The 17,911-nt window shown below is 48.5% G+C and overlaps 5 protein-coding genes across 5 annotated transcripts; 2 read left to right on the plus strand and 3 right to left on the minus strand.

The window, feature by feature from the left end:
- Nucleotides 1-377: 377 nt before the first annotated feature.
- F5147DRAFT_146566 (reactive mitochondrial oxygen species modulator 1-domain-containing protein) lies at nucleotides 378-1,279 on the minus strand. Its single transcript, XM_041428262.1, has 5 exons — nucleotides 1,127-1,279; nucleotides 1,067-1,070; nucleotides 934-1,005; nucleotides 791-884; nucleotides 378-718 (listed from the first exon to the last, which is right to left on the minus strand). The coding sequence occupies exons 1-5, from the start codon at nucleotides 1,179-1,181 to the stop codon at nucleotides 572-574; spliced, it is 372 nt and encodes a 123-aa protein (XP_041293552.1). The 5' UTR covers nucleotides 1,182-1,279; the 3' UTR covers nucleotides 378-571.
- Nucleotides 1,280-1,300: 21 nt separating this feature from the next.
- Nucleotides 1,301-2,541, plus strand: F5147DRAFT_691487 (Pex12 amino terminal region-domain-containing protein). The gene is made up of 5 exons (XM_041437144.1): nucleotides 1,301-1,371; nucleotides 1,421-1,498; nucleotides 1,550-1,630; nucleotides 1,678-1,961; nucleotides 2,020-2,541. Exons 1-5 carry the CDS (start codon nucleotides 1,314-1,316, stop codon nucleotides 2,485-2,487), a joined length of 969 nt encoding a protein of 322 aa, XP_041293553.1. The 5' UTR covers nucleotides 1,301-1,313; the 3' UTR covers nucleotides 2,488-2,541.
- On the minus strand, nucleotides 2,542-3,287 carry F5147DRAFT_611730 (Sm-like ribonucleoprotein). The gene is made up of 5 exons (XM_041432443.1): nucleotides 3,204-3,287; nucleotides 3,121-3,147; nucleotides 3,009-3,071; nucleotides 2,769-2,850; nucleotides 2,542-2,715 (listed from the first exon to the last, which is right to left on the minus strand). Exons 1-5 carry the CDS (start codon nucleotides 3,240-3,242, stop codon nucleotides 2,663-2,665), a joined length of 264 nt encoding a protein of 87 aa, XP_041293554.1. The 5' UTR covers nucleotides 3,243-3,287; the 3' UTR covers nucleotides 2,542-2,662.
- Nucleotides 3,288-3,409: 122 nt separating this feature from the next.
- Nucleotides 3,410-14,992, plus strand: F5147DRAFT_797808 (dynein heavy chain and region D6 of dynein motor-domain-containing protein; the record flags this gene model as incomplete). The annotated part of the gene is made up of 20 exons (XM_041443209.1): nucleotides 3,410-3,415; nucleotides 3,475-3,721; nucleotides 3,782-4,346; nucleotides 4,401-4,485; nucleotides 4,536-4,630; nucleotides 4,682-4,761; nucleotides 4,809-4,868; nucleotides 4,920-6,032; nucleotides 6,081-6,368; nucleotides 6,416-6,491; nucleotides 6,549-6,896; nucleotides 6,943-7,398; nucleotides 7,447-9,337; nucleotides 9,386-10,092; nucleotides 10,142-12,549; nucleotides 12,599-13,648; nucleotides 13,700-13,860; nucleotides 13,914-14,106; nucleotides 14,157-14,441; nucleotides 14,494-14,992. 20 exons carry the CDS (start codon nucleotides 3,410-3,412, stop codon nucleotides 14,754-14,756), a joined length of 10,377 nt encoding a protein of 3,458 aa, XP_041293555.1. The 3' UTR covers nucleotides 14,757-14,992.
- A 198-nt stretch (nucleotides 14,993-15,190) lies between these two features.
- On the minus strand, nucleotides 15,191-17,175 carry F5147DRAFT_146743 (uncharacterized protein). Its single transcript, XM_041428264.1, has 13 exons — nucleotides 16,994-17,175; nucleotides 16,904-16,936; nucleotides 16,834-16,853; nucleotides 16,767-16,781; nucleotides 16,679-16,717; nucleotides 16,588-16,616; nucleotides 16,515-16,528; nucleotides 16,430-16,465; nucleotides 16,213-16,272; nucleotides 16,027-16,164; nucleotides 15,738-15,975; nucleotides 15,629-15,680; nucleotides 15,191-15,573 (listed from the first exon to the last, which is right to left on the minus strand). The coding sequence occupies exons 1-13, from the start codon at nucleotides 17,064-17,066 to the stop codon at nucleotides 15,370-15,372; spliced, it is 951 nt and encodes a 316-aa protein (XP_041293556.1). The 5' UTR covers nucleotides 17,067-17,175; the 3' UTR covers nucleotides 15,191-15,369.
- Nucleotides 17,176-17,911: the final 736 nt, after the last annotated feature.

Raw genomic sequence — 17,911 nt, forward strand, 5'->3', positions numbered from 1 at the left:
AAAGCAAACCAGGTCGATGGTTCGCACGGTGGTGGAAACCCACTCCACCTCAAAGACCAACTATATCTGGCCCATATAGCCTGGCCCATACCGCATCACTGGTTGATGTGTATAGCCAACGTTCCAAACCAACACAATGCGGGAGACTGAAGCGGTTCTGGGTACGTGTAACGAGCGTGGTTCGATAGCGTCTAACTCCACTTACACCGCGTAAGTCAATTTCCATCGAGTTATGGCGGTGATTGCAGACTGCGTACCTCCAGGTTCTTCCCTTACCCCTTACATGTCACCATCGCTTCTCACCCCATACGGGAGTGGACTTCTGCCTCGGACTTGTGGTTCTAAAGAGGATGATTAGAAAAGATATGAATTTGATGTTTAAGATGTTAGCTATGTGCACCCATACGTATACTGGACAAGAGCCGCAGAGCGCGCTTGCATGTCTTCGCAGCATGTTATGTTTTGTTATACCCCCACACTCACTCCCCACCCGACACACAATGTTCTTAGCTAGATCATTCATATTCTCATCTGAACCATGTATCAACGCATATAGGTCTTAATACATGCACTACGCAGTTGTGCTTCGCGCCCTTTCTGCGTCCCAGCGTGCACGCACTAGCATGGCGCCTTCAGCCTTAGAGCGCACGAGTGGAGGAAGGAGTTGCAGACGGGCGGCTTCGATGTGTGGTGGTAGGAGCGTGTCATTACGGATGACCTGCGTACATGATGATGTCAGAGGGCCCACTTCGAGGACAGCTCATACTCCACGGAGAGAAAAAATACATACGGAACCAATAGCAAGGAAGAAAGAAAAAGTCGCGGCGCTGCTGAGCATGTACTGCGAAAGCGTAGCTAGTAACCCTCGAGGACCGGAACCATTTCTGTGCAATATGTTTGGTGAGTAAAAACGAAGATGGGTTGGCTTCTTACCGAAGGATGCTGTATGATCCAAAAATGAAACCGATCGTCAGACCGACGCCTCCGCCCATCATCGCGCCCATTCTGAGATAAAGGGTATATTTGAAAAGGGTTATGCTATGGGGTAGCTATAGCTAGGACCTACTTCACTGTCAATCGGTCATAAGAAATTATTCTTGGATGTGACATGTATAGTTGGACGTACGTTTTTGCCATGTGGAAGGTTCCTGTGCTCTGTTTGCTGCGGGCATGGGCGGCATTGTAGTAAACTCGCGGTGATGAGTGAAAGTGAAATATGCAACTAGTTGCAATGAGTACCAAGTGAGTAAGTACTAAGTACTTGTGTGTAACAGAAAAGAGCAGCCGCAATTGAGGCCGAGGTTACCGAAAACATGTCTGCATCTTCATCACGCCTGCCTACGTTTCCCGACGCTCAGCAGGCTCAAATTAGTGCGTTGTCTCATTTTTCTTGCATCAAGGAATGCTGATAATTATGCAGTAAGGGCGAACCAGAGAGATTTGTTCCATGTTGCATCGTTGAGGGAACAAGCAGAGTCAGTACTTCGATCGTGGCTTGGTGCGTTCTCATATCCTTTCCTTACTGCTGGTGCTGATGGTGAACGGAAAGGTACACGGTGGCTCACGCGATGGGACAAGGAGGTCGAGCTAGGTGTGAAACTCATGTACTACGGACTATCCGTTGGTCGAGGTACTATATCTTCTGCAAGGGTTAACCCTTTGCTAACCACATGTTAGCTGTCCAGACTCTCGGGGAGGAATACACAGATATCTGGGAATACTCCTCTGATGGAAGAACACCCTCGCGTTCTCTCCGAGCTGCGCTTATCCTCCTACCTACGCTTCCTTCGTATGCTCTGGCGCGTTGGGGTTCCCACATTGGTGCCCTGAGCCCGAGAATGGGCGAGTTGCTCAAGGCGCTACAGGTGTGTTTGGAAGTAGGGACGGAAATCAACCTAGCGTTGTTTTATCTGCGGGGCACATACTATGATCTAGTGAAGAGGGTGTTGGGCATTCGACATGTAGGTCGTGTCTCTTCCTTTCGATGCACAAGAAACCGATCTAGGTATTTGGTGACAGGTGTCTTCTATCCCAGAGAACCCTCATGCTCGCCCGCCATCATATTCATTGCTTGGAATACTCATTGCGATACGCCTTCTCCACCGACTTGTTACATTTTTGCGCAGTAGATCTCAAGCTGCTTCGGAAAAGTCCTCAGGGAAGCGTTCGCTGGACTCGACCAATGAGATGTTCATTGACGATCGGCCTGTTTCAACCTTACTCGGCGTCTCTGCCTCCGAGTCTGATGTGAAACCAGCGGAAGAGGACGAGAACACAATCTTAGATATCACGTCGATACCTCCACCTCAGCGGGCAGGGAGGACGTGCACACTTTGTCTAGAAGAACGAACTGATAGCTGTGCAACCGAGTGTGGGCACTTGTTTTGTTGGGGGTGTATTGTAGGATGGGGACGGGAGAAGGCAGAGTGTCCTTTGTGTAGACAGGCACTTAGTCTTACGAGGTTATTGCCGATTTACAATCTATAGTTTGATGTCGTATTTTGTTCTGTTCTGTTGTATTATCAGGTTGTCCTCATGCGTAGCACGAACGTTTGCTGAGGTACGTCAGCTGCAGCACAAAATTATTATGATACATTGTAGGAGCACATCATATACCGGTGTGTGCAGAAAGACAAGGTTTTACATGAACAGAGCCAATATATCATACCACCTGTTGGATGAGGGTGATGTTATCGCCTTTTAGTAGTACACGACCTGGAGCTATATCAGGGATCCATGCATGGAATCCATCAGATAAGGGATCTCACCAAGCTCTCGTCGTGGTTTGGCATCTTTGACATAGACTTCTGCAGCCTCGTCGATCACGACATTCATGAATTCGTCAAATCCCTGAAGAAACAGATGCATCGCGTCAGTTCAATGGACCTCAAGCAAAGGGAGAAAAATAAGAAAGATCGCCGCGCATCACGCAAACACAGAGTGCCATGGCCTTGCCAGAGACGCGCTTCAACGCCCAAAAATGTTCGAAACTGGGAAAGTGCACGTACAATGATACGCCCTTCAATCCGCATCTCGATGTTGTCGTACAACCATATGACAACTTTTGTTCGCTATACGCATATGTCAGTGTCAAGAGAGAGTATTCATACTGGAACAGACCTGCTGCAGGTTTTTGAAGATCACATTCTGTGCAAAGAAAGATCATCGGTGAATAGAAATTGACTTTGAATCAGGCAACATACAATGGGTTGCACCAACACTCTTTGTTGGCGTCCAGACATGATAAGCGGATATTTTCACGAGTGACGATGTGACGAGGCGTATTGCTAGCTTGCTTTGCCGTGTCGTTGGCAAAACAATTGCAGGGGTCTGCTTACGGTATATTTTCCCACGAGTGTTTTGACATTGAAGTTTCGCAGACGCGTCAAAGCTTCTTTCAGAAGTAATCATGGAGGTGAGCACAAGAAACTAAGCGAAAACTTTGAGGTTATCGTGGCCCTAACAGTTCTCTAGGCATTTAGTCCCTCCAACTCATCAACCGCGGCAGCGGTGACCTTCATTACATTCGTACAGGACCTCAAGCGCAAGACCAAGACATGGGGTCCTATGATAGACCTATGTGCCAACGGCGAGAAGACACTAGAGCGTTTTCGGTACCAATTCCCAGATGATTGGCTATACAGCGATCAACTTAGAGGAGAGTGGAGCGCATATAACGAGATTCTCAAGAGAAAGAATGATTCCATTCAAGAGCAGTTGGGTACGGGGTTATTCTCTTGAACTTGCGTTATCACTTGTGACTCATGATCTGTTCGTATAGCGGGCCTTCAACTCAAAATAGTTGCCGAAGACAAGATCGTAGAGAACAAGATCAACGATATCCTGTCGGAATGGGAATTGACACGTCCTGTACAAGGCAGCCTTCGTGCAGATACGGCTATGAACACTATTAACGTGTTCGAGGGGAAGCTTACTCGCGTGCAGGAGGAGTACGACCTCGTTTGTAGGGCGAAGGAGGCTCTAGACCTCGAGCTAACGCGTCATACACGCCTTGAACCAGTCTTCGAGGAGCTACGTGACCTCAAAGCAGTGTGGACGGCGCTTTCTGGTATATGGAGCCAGATCAGTGACCTGAGGGAGATGTCGTGGTCCGTGGTGCAACCGAGGAAGTTGAGGCAGCAGCTCGATGGCCTCTTGACGTCGACAAGGGACATGCCCACGCGTATGAGGCAGTATGCAGCGTTCGAATACGTCCAGGATGTACTGCGTGGACTTTTGAAGTCGAACTCACTCATTTCGGACTTGAAGTCGGAGGCGCTAAAGGATAGACACTGGAAGCAGCTCTTCAAGGTTTTGAGACTGCCATCCCAGATCAGTTTAACCCTGTGAGCTTGTTCTATACCGTCACTCATCGGTTATACGTGCTGATTGTAGTACAGTATGACTCTTGGCCATGTTTACGATTTAGACCTGAAGAAGAATGATACTCCCATACGCGAGGTTATCATCCAAGCGCAGGGGGAGGTAGGCGGCATCGTTATCTTTCTTTCATTATGCTTAACGCTCTCTTGAAGATGGCCCTCGAAGAGTACATCAAGCAAGTGAAGGAAATATGGACGAACTACACGCTTGATCTTATCAACTATCAGAACAAGTGTCGTCTGATCAAGTAAGCTATCCTCAGCAAGGCCACGTATAATGCTCACCATACTACTTCCAGAGGATGGGATGACCTCTTTAACAAGTGCAGCGAGAACTTGAACTCCCTGACTGCAATGAAATTGTCGCCTTATTACAAGGGTATGTGACATGATTTTACATCGACGCCGTTTTAACTTGCTTTCCAGTCTTCGAAGAAGAAGCAGGGTCATGGGAAGATAAACTCAACAGGATTCATGTACTCTTTGGTATGATTGTTGGTTATTCTTTTGTGTGAAATCCACTGAATGCTGTTCTAGATATCTGGGTTGACGTACAGCGTCAATGGGTATATCTAGAGGGCATCTTCTCCGGCAGTGCGGACATCAAGCACCTCCTTCCGGTGGAAAGCGCCCGCTTCCAAAACATTAATGCAGAGTTCCTTACCGTGATGAAAAAAGTGTACAAGTCGCCATTTGTCATAGATGTCATGAACATTCAGAGCATCCAGAAGAGCTTAGAACGCTTGGCGGACCTCTTGAACAAGATCCAAAAGGCGCTGGGTGAATACCTCGAGCGCGAGCGGTCTTCGTTCCCTCGGTTCTACTTTGTTGGTGATGAAGACCTGCTGGAGATCATCGGCAACAGCAAGGATATCGTGCGCATTATGAAGCACCTCAAAAAGATGTTTGCTGGTATTTCGACCATCAAGCTTGATGAGGACCTCACTCAGATCCAGGGCATGGCCTCGCGCGAAGGAGAGGAGGTTAAATTCACTGAGCATATTTTGCTCAAGGACTACCCCAAGATCAACGACTGGCTCGCAAAGCTCGAATCCACGATGCGATTGTCCCTTGCGGATCTTTTATGCGATGCTGTCACCGAGCTACAGTCCTTCTATGGCACTGGTTCTCCCTTGGAAATGGACCAGCTCATGACATGGATGGAGAAATATCCTGCACAATTAGTCACTCTAGCTGTTCAAGTTGCATGGACTACTGCAGTTGATGCCACTCTTGAGTCTGGGAAGCTCCCGGAAGTACCACTTGAAACAGTCAGTCAGGCGCTCGACCTTCTTGCGGACATTGTGTTACAGGAACTGAGCCCCGTCACCCGCCGCAAGTGCGAGCACCTCATTACCGAACTGGTCCACCAAAGAGACGTTACGCGTACCCTCATCCAGCAGCGTGTCACAGACACCAAGGCATTTACGTGGCTAGCACAAATGCGTTTCTATCTGGATCGCTCTGTGGACAACCCACTAGACAGGCTTGCCATATGCGTCGCCGATGCATCGTTCCCTTACGGATGGGAGTATCTCGGTGTCCCAGATCGTCTTGTCCAGACACCGTTGACAGACCGAGTGTACTTAACATTGACTCAAGCGCTCGACAACCAATTGGGAGGCTCACCTTTCGGACCTGCTGGTACAGGTAAGAACGTCGTCTTTATCTTCCGATGTCAGACTAACGTAAATTCAGGCAAAACGGAGTCTGTCAAAGCTCTTGGTGTTCAACTGGGGCGTTTCGTTTTGGTCTTCTGTTGCGACGAGACTTTTGATTTTCAAGCCATGGGTCGCATCTTCGTTGGGCTTTGTCAAGTTGGTGCATGGGGATGTTTTGACGAGTTCAATCGACTTGAGGAGCGTATTCTCAGTGCTGTATCTCAGCAAGTACAAAGCATTCAGCAAGGTCTTGTTGCATTGGTGAAGAACCCTAACATCGAAATTGAGCTTGTTGGCAAAAGCCTCAAGATCAATAAGAATATCGGTAACAATCTTATAATGCGCGGTGATATTGGCTAATATATGTAAAAGGAATATTCATCACGACTAACCCCAACTACGCTGGTCGGTCTCAGCTCCCGCCTAACTTGACGAAATTGTTCAGGCCGTACGTTCTATCCTGACAGTTATACGTTCCATTCTGAATCCATTGTTGCTCATTCAGGATGGCCATGACGAGACCTGACCGCGAGCTGATTGCTCAGGTCATGCTCTTCTCACAGGGTTTCCGTACAGCGGAATCACTCGCTTCAAAGATTGTACCGTTCTTCAATCTTTGCGACGAACAACTTTCCCCCCAGCCACATTACGATTTCGGTCTTCGTGCTTTGAAGGCTGTCCTAGCAAGTGCTGGTATCTTGAAGCGTGAGCGTCTGCAGAGTGCGAGATCCGAAGATGCCGATGATGTAGTGGGCCTTTCCGATAACATTTCGGAGCAGATCATTCTCATCCAGAGTGTCACGGAGACAATTGTGCCGAAGTTGGTTGCTGATGATGTTCCTCTGCTTACGAGGTAAGTTTTGTTTGTTCTATAAAGACAAATGGCTTACCCTGGACAGCCTGCTTGCCGATGTCTTCCCCGGTACCGACTACGTTCCGGTCGACCTCGATGCTCTGCGCGAGCAAATTCTCAAAGTTTGCGCGGAACGCCGCCTTGTCGATGGTGATCGATGGGTTGCCAAGATTCTTCAGCTTTATCAGATTCAAAAGATTCAACATGGTCTCATGATGGTGGGACCTTCGGGTACTGGGAAAACCAATGCTTGGCAGGTTTTACTTGCGGCACTTGAGAGGCTCGATGGCGTTGAAGGAATTCCCTATGTCATTGACCCTAAGGCAATGCATAAGGACGCACTGTACGGCACACTCGATCCTACCACACGTGAATGGAACGACGGGCTGTTCACTCACATCTTGCGCAAGATTGTTGATGATGTTCGTGGTGAAAGTAGTAAGAGACACTGGATCATCTTCGATGGTGATGTTGATCCTGAGTGGGTCGAGAACTTGAATAGGTGCGTATCAGGACTGGCTAGTTTCGCGACTGTCTAACGTGATTGCAGTGTGCTGGATGATAACAAACTGCTCACGCTGCCCAATGGTGAACGTCTGAACCTCCCACCTAATGTTCGCATCATGTTCGAGGTCGAGCATCTTCGATATGCCACCTTGGCCACCGTTAGTCGTTGCGGTATGATCTGGTTCAGTGAAGACGTCATCGAGCCATCGATGGTCTACCGTCACTACCTCAACACTCTGTCGACCGTGCCTTTGGATGCGGACGATGAAGATGCTGTCGATATGCCTGGCCGTCGTACTGATGCATTGGCCACAGACGCATCTAAGTCTGCCAATCTTGCCACTCAAGTACAGATCGCGTCCATTCTGGAGCGCTATTTCAGCGACGGAGATCTTGTCGACTCTGCCCTGACATTCGCCGACTCTATAGATCATATCATGGACTTCACCTCGACACGTGCGTTGCACACACTTTTCTCGCTGCTCAACAAGACAGCTCGAAACGTTATCGAGTACAACCTGCAACACTCCGATTTCCCTCTTGCACCTGAAAAGGTAGAACAGTATGTCACCAAACGATTGCTTGTGAGCATCATTTGGGCATTTTCCGGTGATGCTAAACTCGACCTTCGGGCTGAGATGGGCTACTTCTTGCGCAAGCAAACCGGCATCGACCTCCCAACGATGGGTTCCGACAATTCCCTCATCGACTTTGACGTCCAAATCGCCACTGGTGACTGGATTGCTTGGCAGTCCAAGGTGCCTTCCATTGAGATCGACGCCCACAACGTCACATCTTCAGACATTGTTGTACCTACGATGGATACTGTGCGCCACGAAGAAGTTTTGTACTCATGGCTGTCAGAACACAAGCCTTTGATGCTTTGTGGTCCTCCCGGTTCTGGAAAGACCATGACCCTATTCAGTGCATTGCGCAAGCTTCCCGACATGGAAGTCGTTGGTCTGAACTTCTCCAGCGCCACCACGCCAGAGCTCATCTTGAAGACCTTTGAGCAGTATTGCGAGTATCGCAAGACTCCCAACGGCGTCATTCTGGCCCCAGTGCAGATCGGTCGGTGGTTGGTTGTCTTTTGCGACGAGATCAATCTGCCCGCTCAAGATAAATACGGTACCCAGCGAGTCATCTCTTTCTTGCGTCAGCTTGTCGAATGCGGAGGTTACTGGCGTGCGAAGGACATGGCCTGGGTCAAGTTGGAGCGCATTCAGTTTGTGGGTGCTTGCAATCCTCCCACTGATCCTGGACGTGTACCTCTTAGCCACCGTTTCCTTCGTCACGCGCCCCTCGTCATGGTGGATTATCCTGGAGAGGTTTCCTTGAAACAGATCTATGGCACGTACAACAGAGCACTGTTGAAAGTGGTCCCGACCCTGCGGGCGTATGCAGAGCCACTGACGGATGCCATGGTCGCTTTCTACCTCTCATCCCAGAAACGCTTCACGACTGATATCCAAGCACACTACGTCTATAGTCCTCGTGAGCTGACAAGATGGGTTCGTGGTATCTACGAGGCTATCCGGCCTTTGGAAACGTTGTCTGTCGAAGGTCTTGTACGTGTCTGGGCGCATGAGGCCCTGCGCCTGTTCCAAGACCGTCTCGTCACGGAGGATGAGAAAAATTGGACAGACGAACACATTGATAACGCAGCTATGGAGCACTTCCCGACAATCAACCGGGATGAGGCCCTCCACAGACCGATCCTCTTTTCCAACTGGACCTCCAAGTACTATATTCCTGTTGAACGTGAGGAGCTTCGTGAGTACACGAAAGCTCGCCTCCGAGTCTTCTATGAGGAAGAACTCGACGTGCCACTCGTTCTCTTCAACGATGTTCTCGACCATGTCCTTCGGATTGACCGGGTATTCCGCCAAGTGCAAGGACATCTACTTCTTATTGGTGTCAGTGGTAGCGGCAAGGTAAATACTGCGTTCTTATGAGCCAACCTACATCTGACTTCTAAACAGACCACACTCTCACGTTTTGTTGCATGGCTCAATGGGCTCAGCATCTTCCAGATCAAGGTCTCCAATAAGTACACCGGTGATGATTTTGACGACGATTTACGGACAGTATTGCGCCGATCTGGTTGCAAGGGCGAGAAGATTTGCTTCATTATGGATGAGTCCAATGTCCTTGATTCTGGTTTCTTGGAACGCATGAACACGCTCCTCGCCAATGCTGAAGTTCCTGGTCTCTTTGAAGGAGATGAACATGCTGCGCTCATGACAGCTTGCAAAGAAGGTTCTCAAAGAGATGGCCTGATGCTCGACTCGCACGAGGAGCTTTATCGATGGTTCACTCAGCAGGTCGCTAAAAATCTTCATGTTGTGTTCACTATGAACCCGCCTGAGAACGGCCTTGCTTCTCGTGCTGCTACTTCTCCTGCGTTGTTCAATCGTTGTGTTCTTGACTGGTTCGGTGACTGGTCTGACCAGGCATTCTATCAAGTCGGAATGGAGTTCACGCATACGATTGACCTCGATCTGCCTTCCTACACCCCTCCCGCGCTCTTCCCCATCGCATACCGCGAGTTGTCCATGCCACCACTTCATCGCACAGCAGTGGTGAACGCACTGGTTTACGTTCACTCGTCATTGCATCAGATCAACCAACGTCTGAGCCGCCGGCAGGGTCGCTATAATTATGTCACACCGCGTCACTATTTGGACTTGTGAGTTTCATCATCCTCATTTTAGGATGGTATTGAACATTTCGTGCAGCATCAATCAATATGTTCGTCTCTTCAATGAGAAACGAGATGAACTGGAGGAACAACAACGCCATCTGCATGTTGGTCTCGACAAGCTAAAGGATACCGTCACTCAAGTCGAGGAGCTGCGCAAGAGTTTAGCCATCAAGCGATCTCAACTGCAAGCGAAAGATGCTGAAGCCAACGAGAAGCTCAGGCGCATGGTTGCAGATCAACAGGAAGCCGAACAGAAGAAAACTGCTTCAATAGAGATCCAAGCGGCCCTTGTCGAACAGGATAAAAACATTGCGGAACGTCGCTCCGTTGTCATGGCAGATTTGGCTGACGCAGAACCAGCTGTCCTGGATGCCCAGTCTGCCGTTAGCAGTATCAAGAGGCAGCATCTCCAAGAGGTCAGAACTATGGCGAACCCACCTGAAGCAGTGAAGCTTGCCATGGAGTCCGTGTGTACCCTGCTGGGACACAAAATTGACAACTGGCGTACTGTTCAAGGTATCATTCGTCGGGATGACTTCATTCAGAGGATCGTCAATTTTGACACCAATAGTCAAATGACGAAGCCCCTTCGAGAGCTGATGAAAAGGGACTTCTTGAGCCGACCTTCGTTCAACTTCGAAACAGTGCAGCGTGCAAGTAAAGCTTGCGGTCCCCTGGTGAAATGGGTTCTCGCACAAGTACGTTTCTCCGAGATTCTCGACAAGGTGGAACCTTTGCGCAATGAGGTCCAATCACTGGAGTCGCAGGCAGATATGACAAAGAAACAGGCCTCCCAGATCATCACCATTGTCGCCGAGTTGGAGTCCAAAATCGCAACCTATAAAGAGGAGTATGCATTGCTTATCAGCGAGACTCAGGCTATCAAATCGGAGATGGAGCGTGTGCAAAGCAAAGTGGATAGGAGTATGAAACTTCTTGAAAGTTTGTCATCAGAGAAAGGCCGTTGGGAGTCGGGGAGTCGCACATTCGACGCGGAGATGAGCACCATCGTTGGTGATGTCCTGCTTTCAGCTGCCTTTTTAGCTTATGGCGGTTTCTTCGATCAACATTATCGCGAGGTCATGTGGCAAGAATGGTCGAGCCATCTTCACGAAGCAAACATCAAGTTCAAGCCAGAGCTTTCGCTCACAGAGTATCTATCGACTGCTGATGATCGCCTGAGCTGGCAATCGAAGTCACTCCCATCGGACAATTTGACCACAGAGAACGCGATCATGTTGAAACGATTCAACCGTTACCCCCTCATCATCGATCCCACAGGACAAGCCACTACATTCCTTCTCAACGAATACAAGGACCGCAAGATCACTGTCACCAGCTTCTTGGATGAGGCATTCCTTAAAGTCCTTGAGAGCGCTCTTCGTTTCGGCAATCCTTTACTTATCCAAGATGTCGAACATCTCGATCCTATCCTGAACGCTGTGCTGAACAGGGAAATACGGAGAACAGGTGGTCGTGTTCTCATCCGCCTTGGCAGCCAGGACATCGACTTTTCTCCTTCGTTTACCATGTTTTTGTCCACTCGCGACCCTTCCGTTGAGTTCTCTCCAGATATTTGTAGCAGGGTAACGTTTGTCAACTTCACCATGACGAGGAGTAGTCTCCAGAGTCAGTCGCTAGACCAAGTTCTCAAAGTCGAACGTCCGGACACTGAACGCAAGAGAACTGATCTGATGAAGGCTCAAGGAGAGTTCCGTCTTCGCCTTCGCACACTGGAAAAGTTGTTACTGCAAGCTCTCAATGAATCAACGGGTAACATTCTTGACGATGACAAAGTCATCAGCACCTTGGAGACCCTCAAACGAGAGGCTGCGGACATTACTCACAAGGTTGAAGAAACGGATATCGTCATGAAGGAGGTTGAGCAAGTGACTGCGGAGTACCTGCCACTGGCACAGGCATGCAGTTCCGTCTTTTTCATTCTCGAGCAACTCAACCTGGTCAACCACTTCTATCAATTCTCGCTGCGGTTCTTCTTGGACATATTCGACTACGTTTTACATCACAATCCTAATCTCAAGAACATATCCGACCATCATCGCCGGCGCGAGATCCTCCTCAATGACTTGTTTTTAATCGTCTACAAGCGGACTTCTAGGGCTCTTCTTCATCGTGATCATGTGATGCTTGCCGTTCTTCTGGCTCAAGTCAAGCTCCGCGGAATGGAAGAAATTAGCGATGGACTGGAGTTCCTACTGGAGAGCGGGCAAGGCGTTGCAGTTTCTACATCTCCCTCAACAGAGCATCCTACCCTTTCGATATTGACGCCAGATCAGATGATGCACTTGGAGAGCTATGCTAAACAATCCTTATTCAAGCCAGTTCTCAATAGCATATTAGAGCACCCAGATGATTGGATTCCTTTCCTGCAATCGAGTAGTCCTGAATCCATCGTTCCAACACCCTGGAAACCCAATACGCGTGAGTGACCACACACTTTCGTTGCGGGCAACCACTGATCAGATTGCAGCTGCCGTCGAAGCACTACGTTCAATGCTGATTGTCAAGTGCCTTCGGCCCGACAGACTATTGCAGTCCACAGCCCTATTCGTTCGAAATGTGTTCCAGAGCGACCTCTCATCCGATTTAGACCTGGGCGCCATGGTCGCGAATGAGGTGCCGGCGGCGACTCCTTTGGCCCTTGTATCGGTTACGGGTTATGACGCCAGTTACCGTGTAGAGAACCTCATACAATCTACCGGTGCACGATCCTCCTCAGTAGCTATGGGCTCTCAAGAAGGTTTCACGTTGGCAGACCAAGCAATCGCAGCAGCATCCCGTCAAGGGACATGGGTGCTTTTAAAGAACGTGCATCTCGCTCCTACGTGGCTAGGGCAGTTGGAGAAGAAGCTCCAGACGTTGAATCCTCATCGAAACTTCCGCCTTTTCCTGACCTTAGAAGCGAATCCTTCCATTCCTGTAAACATCTTACGCCAGTCACGCATTATTATGAATGAGCCTCTGCCAGGAATCAAAGCGAACCTCTTGGACTCACTTGGATCCATAACGCCACAGCGACTGGCGCAAGGTCCATCAGAGAAGATACGTTTATACTTCCTATTAGCATGGTTCCATGCTGTTGTCCAAGAGCGTCTCCGCTATGTCCCATTAGGCTGGAGCAAGGCTTATGACTTTAACGACTCTGATATGGCCTCGGCTTTTGGAACTATTGACACCTGGCTCAATGCAGTTGCCAAAGGACGTGCAAATGTGGACCCAGCAAACATTCCTTGGGATGCTCTTAGAACTCTGATCAAGCAATCCGTCTATGGAGGAAGAGTTGACAGTGATTTTGATCAGCGCATCTTGGACGCTTTTGTCGACAAGCTCTTTACGCCTGCTGCGTACAACGTCGACTTCGACCTCGTTCCAACCATCGGTGGAAACCATGCGCTTGAAGCTCCTGATGGTACCAAACTAGAACATTTCTTGTCCTGGGTTCAACGCCTACCTGATCGTGAACCACCTGCATGGCTAAGCCTTCCTCCGACTGCAGAGCGTGTTATTGCTGTAGCGCAAGGTATACAATATATATCCACACCACTACCTTTCTGATTGCTTCGTTTTGAAGGTAATGAACTACTTAGTAAATTGCGCAAGATGCGGACTCTGGCAGATGATGACGAGCTCGGGAGTGCCGCTAGTCCCTCGAAAAGCCAGACCTCGCAGCAACCTGTATGGATGCGCAACCTTCACGAGCGATGCCGGGAGTGGCTTACGCAACTGCCTTCGGTGAGTTTCTTGATGGATTTGTTGTCCGCATGTTGCTCACCGTTCTATTTCAGACACTGAATACTCTGCCAAAGCAATCCAATGACAATCCTGATCCTCTTTATCGTTTGTTCCTCCGGGAGGCCTTGATAGGACGCAAACTTCTCGACCAGGTTTGCAAGGACCTGGCGGACGTGGTGAAGGTGTGCGATGGGGAACTGAAGCAGACAAATCACTTGCGAACTCTGATGAGTTCCCTGACAAAAGGTTCTTCATCGCTGCCGTTCTATTCTGCATCGAATACTAATGTATATTAGGGACTATCCCTTCTCACTGGAGGAGATACAAGGTGCCAAAGGCCATGTCTGTGTCAGAGTGGATTCCAGATCTGGCTCGTCGACTGTCTCAGCTCGATGGCATAACGAGTGTGCAACAAAATCTCTCCAATGTGGAGGTGTGGCTTGGTGGACTGTTCTTCCCCGAAGCATATATTACAGCGACCCGTCAAGCTGTGGCGCATCGCAAACGATGGAGTCTTGAGACGCTTCACCTGCGCCTCGACATCGACCAGATGAACGATCCTGGTGCATTCATTGTTGATGGTACGTTGTTTCTTTCCCCTCCCTTTTCGCCAAACTCAAACAATGTCTGTAGGTCTTATTCTGGAGGGCGCTGCTTGGGACACCGAGAATGAAAAGTTGGTCCTCAATGACGGGCAGGCTGTCCGACTCAATGCTTCTCAAATTCGCTGGGTCCAAGACGACTCCAGCGAGGAACAGCCTGCCGATCTAGTCACGCTGCCAGTTTACCTCAACAACGACCGCAGTGATGTGATGTTTACAGTGGATCTGCCATTCGATAAACATTCAACGTCGTTGGTAGCAATGAGAGCAGTTTGTCTCACCGCAAGGGGTTGAGCGTTTGAGCAGTGACCTAGATCTCTAACTATTGACATACTATACCTATATCATGATACCATTTCCTTCGTTTGCATTTCTGTATTTTATCACAATCATGGACTGACATATGATGATCTCTTGCGGTGTATGCTGCGTCTAGTCTGGATATCAACGCACGCTCCCCTATAAACTGAATAAAGACTTGGAATTCGTATGAGCAGGGCTTTTACATGAAAGGCTTCTATTGATCTGCCTTGCTCAGCACGAGCCCGGTGAAACTTTGATGGAAACATCGCGTCGATGACTCGGAGTCGGCGTTGAACTTGACAGCTCGTGCTGTCAACAAGTTCAACGCCGACATCCAACAGCTATAGTAGACCTGGTTAGACTCGTGACCAGTCTGAGTAGAATCAGCTATCTCGGTATCAAGGGCTGGGTTCGTTGCTAGATACGCCGGATAAATTCAGCTTGTCACTCGGTACGAGTGTGGGCGGGCGGATCACCGACTTCCAGTAGTGATACAACAACAAATGTCTACATAAACCCCATCTTAAATATACTATAACCAAAATAAATACTACGACGGATCCTCAACCAAATATCTCCATGCGGAACACTCGACAACCATTCCCTACACAGTACTGCTAGTTGGTACATGCACACGCTCCTGGAAGACAATCGAATTCATGCTAGTTTCTGCGTCGGATTCAGCCACGAGTTTAGCGTGATATTGTCGAACACTAAGGATGAGGCGTGGTCCCAGCATAAACATCTGCACGGACAATAAAATTTCCATAGCACCGCTGAGTATCCCAACTGCTACAGAATCCGAATTCTACAGAAACGATGAGCAGTGGTTGCATGTAGATGTCAGTGACATGTTGGCGCACCTCGACTTCTGGAGAGAGATTAACAAGCTGAAGGGACGAGACACCGGCAAAGCTAACACATGCGGAACTTGAGCAGAAAACGATAAGCACATTCGCATTACAAGCTCACCTTGCAAAATAAAGCACATGAGATTCTATCAGCACTCTAAAACAGTCCCCAATGGTCGATCCCGTCAATGGGCCGAGTCGTCGCAGGTCACGGAAGTGCTTCGCAGCGATCCAGACTGAAAGACACAGTGCGAGGACCTCCCAAACAGTGTTGAGCATCCAAACAATTGATATGAGAAACTGCGTATTCTCCTCGGATCCGTCAGAGCACATATGAATACTAGAGAGTATCATTTCCTCTGGTATTTGTCCAATGAGCTGTGGTCTTCAATTCAACAAGTAAAGCTTACCCGATACGAAATCATACTTGAGTCCTATGATCGCGATTACTCCGCAGGCGATGTTTACAGCTAAGAAGATGATGACAAGGAAGATAAGCATCCTCCTAGATCTCTGATACATGGCATGCAACCGAGCAATCATGATGACTTGAATCATATTTCAGTCGAGTGAGGTATCGCAGCTGGGCAACTCACCGCCCAACATGGCAGTTACGACCACATTTGTCCCATTTGTTGCGTAGTTCATGATGTTGCCTGAAACACCCGATTAGCGGTCGCCCTCATACTAATATAAAACGCTCCGACTCACACCTATTGAGTCGTTATGTTGAGCCAAGTCCAATGGTCAAATCGCACTCACCCCTACAAATGAATGTATTCATTGGATAGGAAAGAAATGATTGCGGAATGCTCACTGCATCTGTCAACGAGATAAACGCAATGTTTTCTGTATGCCGCCGGTCAGAAGAACCGAACACGATGTATATGAAACATACCCAGAGCATTGACACTGATAATGAGAGATGGGTTATCAGTACGGCAACTACTTTTTGGCCTTGATTAACATACACAGAAAATGGTATTCCAACATAGCGTATCTAAAATATTTTGGAGTCAGCACAACCGCCAACCATGCTATGGTATAAAATGAGGTACGGACGACTAGGTACAGCACGGTCATGAGAGACCATCGTTGGGTCTGTCACAAATTCATTGTTTTTGTTCCGATATGGGACTCTGTGACTCACCCAAATGAGGTCAATCTATGACATCATTGTTAGCAAGTTGGGTGCTCCGGCAATAGCACCAACCTACCTCTTGTGCAAGTGTTAATACTGGAAATATGATGAGAATATCAGCAATTTCAGGACACTGTGCTGCTCACCCCAATCGTATACCACCACGAAGGCTGCGGCAACTGCGAAGCCAGAAGTCAATATAAAATTGAAAGACATAACCAACTGATATGGCGAACCCGCCCAATAGCTGTACAAAATATTGAAATTGATGAAGGGCCACCAACTGGGATCATTTGAGACAACGGTCATATTTGAGGATGGGAGATGTATATAACGGTCTAGCGTTCATATTAATATTCAGCGCTCAGCGCTTGTATCGCCAAAAATAGTGATTCAGACATTTGTCTATGGGAGGCCCTTGCAATTGGTTGGTCGGAGTAGTACTTGAATGAACGTAGGATTTGATTTGCACTACCCGAATTGGAAATCAGCTTCTCACGCGACTCAACTCAGTGCACTCTTCCTCCGATTACTAGTACTCTTATAGAACAATGGCCATTCGAACTGCGGTGACACGGGTACATGTCAACGTTTCCATTTTCCAGAACGTGCTCTAAGCGGTACCCGGTCTTAATATCAAGATCACATCCAAATCAATATAATCATCTCTTTGCAACGACCCGGCCTCATCTACATGTAAGTATCATACGTTCTGAACGTTAGCTGACATACTAGCTCCAACTCAATTTCCGGATAGTCCATTGTAAGACCCGATTTAGGACCTTTAGAGCGTCTTTTTACAATGTCGACAGCATACCACCATCAATCCTTGCGCAAAACGAGTTTACTTGGGACAATCATAATGGTCCCATGCCAATAGTGTCGTCTTAATTGCGTTCTTCATTCGCGCGTGCCTTGAGACTGGACAGTGTTCATTGCAAGATTCTCGCCTTCACGTCTCTTATTCCTCCTTCATCTATGTGTTCAAACAGTCATTACGTTGCGGAGCCATTATGCTATCAGCTGTCTGAGCTCAGACATGCTACTTCTACTTTCTATTACACTTGCTTTCCATTCGTTCAGTCCAAAAGCCATGGCATCACCAATCATCTGGCCTCGCACAACCGCTGTCGTTTCTGCATATATTTCCTGAG

The sequence above is a fragment of the Suillus discolor genome (assembly GCF_016758755.1).
Source record: "Suillus discolor strain FC423 chromosome Unknown F5147scaffold_23, whole genome shotgun sequence".
NCBI lineage: Eukaryota > Fungi > Basidiomycota > Agaricomycetes > Boletales > Suillaceae > Suillus > Suillus discolor.